This window comes from Apaloderma vittatum, unplaced genomic scaffold (genome assembly GCF_000703405.1).
Source record: "Apaloderma vittatum isolate BGI_N311 unplaced genomic scaffold, ASM70340v1 scaffold32891, whole genome shotgun sequence".
Taxonomy (NCBI): domain Eukaryota; kingdom Metazoa; phylum Chordata; class Aves; order Trogoniformes; family Trogonidae; genus Apaloderma; species Apaloderma vittatum.
In genome coordinates, this window is record NW_009701374.1 from 1,529 (window position 1) to 5,644 (window position 4,116).

General features: G+C 35.4%; 1 protein-coding gene across 1 annotated transcript in view; it reads left to right on the forward strand.

The window, feature by feature from the left end:
- Positions 1-3,097, forward strand: part of DUT (deoxyuridine triphosphatase) — a gene marked incomplete at its 5' end in the record, with an annotated part of 3,734 nt that extends 637 nt beyond the window's left edge. The window contains 4 exons of the mRNA XM_009879125.1: positions 570-614; positions 1,525-1,599; positions 2,539-2,609; positions 3,041-3,097. Coding sequence (XP_009877427.1) covers positions 570-614; positions 1,525-1,599; positions 2,539-2,609; positions 3,041-3,097 — 248 coding nt within the window. The remainder of the gene's footprint in view (positions 1-569; positions 615-1,524; positions 1,600-2,538; positions 2,610-3,040) is intronic.
- Between the last annotated feature and the right edge of the window lie 1,019 nt (positions 3,098-4,116).

A 4,116-nucleotide genomic window follows, 5' to 3' on the forward strand; every position in this document is an offset into this window, starting at 1 on the left:
CAGTTTGCTGCGTCCTTTCATCTAAAAGGAGAACGCATGGGCATTTCTTTTATCTCAAAGAAAATTTTGAAGAAAGCAACATTTTAGCACCTGAAAGTAGGCTACAGTAAGTAAAAATCACACCGTGCACATAATTTATCTGTGTATAATATTTCTTAGTAATTGCTTGCCAAATACTGTTTTCCATTGTAACTTGAAGGACTTGACCTAATAATATTTTGATATTATTCCAAATCAGTGGCAGCTGCCAAAAATAAACCAAGATTAGATAGTTGTTGTCTGCTCCAGCTGCCACACATTGGAGAAACCTACTCTGCAGTTGATGGTCTAAACAAGCTTATATCACTTAAAGATTGCAATTTTGTTGTAGCTCATAGCAGCTGTTACTTTGTTTAATATATACATTAACACTTACAGTAGTTCCTGTAAAATCATGTTTATTTTAGAATGACTGTGGAAACAGTTCTTGCTGCCATGACTCTTTGCAAACACACTACGTAACCTATAAATATCTTGTAAGAGTTTGAAGAGAAATAAATTATACTTACCAAAAAATTCTTGTTTTCTAGCACCACGTTCTGGTTTAGCTGCAAAGCACTTCATAGATGTTGGTGGTAAGATTTTTGTTCTTTTTACCAAGACTTTGTACATCTTGATTGGAGAATGGCCTTACTTTCATGTTGTAATACATGTAAATAAGTAATGCTAGTTTCTTTGATAGTTTGGCAAAAGGAGATAACTGGGTAATACCTCAGAGAGTCCATGCATCATAATTATTTTAAAACCGGCTGAATTATTAAAATAAAGATTTTTAAAAAATAACCATATCATACTTTTGTAGGCAGTGTGTGGCATAGAAGACTAAAAAGATGACTTTTTACATTTTGTTCTCTCCAAAACAAGACCCGCTTTCTACAAGTATTTACTTCATTGTCATTCAGTACTAGCAACAGATTTGTTGCGAACAGGATTTTTTTTTAATGTTCTGAACTTTAATTTTGATTAGAAATTTGGAGATCTCTCTTCAAAAGCAGTTATTATGGGCATATCTGTAATCAGAAACCTCCATGAAAGCTTCATGGTCTTGTTGCCATATCACTATAATTGCACCATGAAGTTCAGTTCCAGTTTTGCAGCAAGGCTGATCAGAGAACAGGCAACATCGTGTTATAAAACGTCATCTTTGTTGCACAGAAGTTCTCACCACTAAGATTATTGTGAAGTTCTGAATTTGGTCCAGTTGTCTTGATTTCAGATGGGTATTACACCTAAAACTAGTAGTACAGTGGTAAAACACTTCTTGATATATGGAGATGTTTTTCAGTTCTATTTGCAAGATTGATTAGCATTTTTAGATAATTCACTATTTTCACATCTGTTGTTTCATTGTGCATGAGTTGTATAAAGGGTGTCAATAGGAGATACTGCAATCATCTGCTAATCTAAGCCTTCTCTAATCTACTTATCTAATATACTGACAGCATTTATTAACTGGATATCTCTGTTATTTATTTCTTATGACAGCTGGTGTAATTGATGAAGATTACAGGGGAAATGTTGGCGTGGTGCTCTTCAACTTCAGCAAAGAGAATTTCGAAGGTAAGTATTAAGCTTGGCAGAGCCTGCTTTCAGCCATCTCACTGAAAATGAGAAACTAATTTTTCATGAAAAGTCTATGAAGAGTTCAAAACATGGAAACTTAATGTCTGTTAAGAAAACATGACAAGATTCCACATCTAGCAATTAAGGCAGGATGCAAAAAAAAACCAACCCCAAACGAACAAAGAAAACCTAAAAACACATCACCACTACAAAACCAAACCACAAAAAGTACTTAGCTAAAAGATTTATATTTGTGAGCTGTACTTAAGTGCAACTTTTTATTAAGTTTCTTTCTGGCTCTGCAACAACAACGACAAAAAATTAGCTGTGTTAGCTAAGCAGTACTTGAGATAAAAGCTTCTCAGCTTTTTCAGGATCCTTGGAAACATGAGTAACAAAGATACAATTTTCTCTTAATCATGCTGTCTCTCTGCAAACATTCAGTTTCAAGCCTCAGGGCCCAGCTACAGTACCATCAGTCCTTTTGTGGCCTTTTCTGCAGCTTCACAGCTTAAGCTTCTTACGGAAGTTCTGTGAACTAGACTAGGTACTAAAAAGAAAACAAAATTTCTGCTTATCAGTTGGGTTCTTTCCCCTCCAGACAAATCAGTTCCTGGGACTAGTTCACAAAAGAAGCCACGTTACACCTACAGCTGTCACTCCATCTCTACGGTGCTTCTGCGTAGTGACCCCACAGTATGGCAGGAGGAATCAGGGGGGATGCCTGTAGCTGGTACTGCTGCTAAAACTTCACCTTAAAAGCACTAAGCACTTAGCCTGTATTTTTCTGGGACTGTTAACCTCTGCTTAACTAAGTTTCACATAAGTGCTTCCACTTCCATACATTCTGATGCTCTTATAAGGGGATTGTCTAAACTTAACATTGATTGTTCACTTTTTTTGGAAGGACCTAATAAAACTTTCACTTCATTGCAGTTAAGAAAGGAGATAGGATTGCCCAGCTCATCTGTGAACGCATTTGCTATCCTGAGTTAGAAGAAGTTCAAGTAAGTTGCCAAAAGAAAATATTGTCAATAATAAATGTTTTAAGATAGTTGTATATAAGCTGAAGTTTATGGTATAGATAAATACTTTCCTTTAGAATTGCTTTCTGTGTTAAAACTGCACAGTAGCATTGACGCTTTGTATGCATTTATGTGGATTTTTTCAGGGCTTTTTTGTTTTGTTTAAGTTTTCCGAGGTAACACATACCTGAGAAACACTTCAGCGTGCACTAGAAACGGTTGTCTCACAATGTGGAATTTGTTTAAATTTGTACAAAAGGTGTTCTAAAATGTCTCTTAAAAATTGATGCTTTAGTTTCTCAGTTATAGCTAGTGTTACAAGTAAATGTACCTTCCTCTGTGACAGGCTATCTGTTGTATAGAAACAAAGGCAAGTTAAGACACTAAAGCAACTTATTATTGATGTCTTTCAGGCTCTAGATGATACAGAACGTGGCGAAGGTGGCTTTGGTTCTACTGGAACAAACTGAAAAAGATTTAAATATACATTCTATATTTATTTTTTACGATTGTGCTATTTCTCAATTTTCATTTGAATTAGAAGGGGCATTTTGAAGTACATGAAAGAAAAATTGAGTTTTATTCCGACTTCTCTATTTCTGTCCTCCTGACTGTTTTTACAGGCTGTGAATTCATCTGCATTAGGAGGAAGTCTGCATGACTGGATTGATTAGTTGGTGGAATTTTTTTTTCCTAGCTATTTGGTCCTCAGTAATAAGAACTCACTGTTTATGTGCTATTACATTCTAATAAATTAAAAAATAGCTTCATGGTTTGATTTGATTTTACTCACTTGAAGTGGCTGATTGTTCCCTTGCCAGTTTGTGTTAATGTTTTGAAAGCTACCTCCACGTAGCTCAGTATGTCATGCCAAAAGCCTCTCGTACAGAATCAGTGATAATACAGGTATTAGTATGTTGTCCCACTCTGACCCATAAATCAGATTAAGGCAAAGCTAAAGTTCTTTGATCCTTAGCTGATGCTCAAGCAGCCAGTTTTCAGCAAATTTCACTATTGCCAATAGCGGACAATACAGTGTTTGAGCTAAGTAACAACACTCATCTTTACTTCTGTATAGTAAATAAATGCTATGAAATATGCTGTTGAAATATTTATTGACAAGTTCAATAATAAGTTACTGTATGGAGGAAAGATTCTGAATTATTGAAGCAGTGCAAATTGGTTTTTTCAGTTCTATTTTGACCCAAACCTGAATGTTTAAGAGTGGGAATCTCTTAAATGACTCAGAAGCTTTTAGTGAAAGAACATACGCATGACAAAAGGGACAAAAAGGAAAGAATCCTGAATATTTTGCCACTTTACAGGAAAGAATTAGAAAAGGCTGTGAGGCTCTTAAACTTTTTTTTCCTGCAGCTGCCTTCTCTTTTTAGATTTCCTTAGCTGATAAAGTGCCGTATGTCATACCTGTGACCTAAGTAGTATTTCAGCAGTGGAAATTTAGGCCCTTTTGTAGACTTAAGATGTTCAT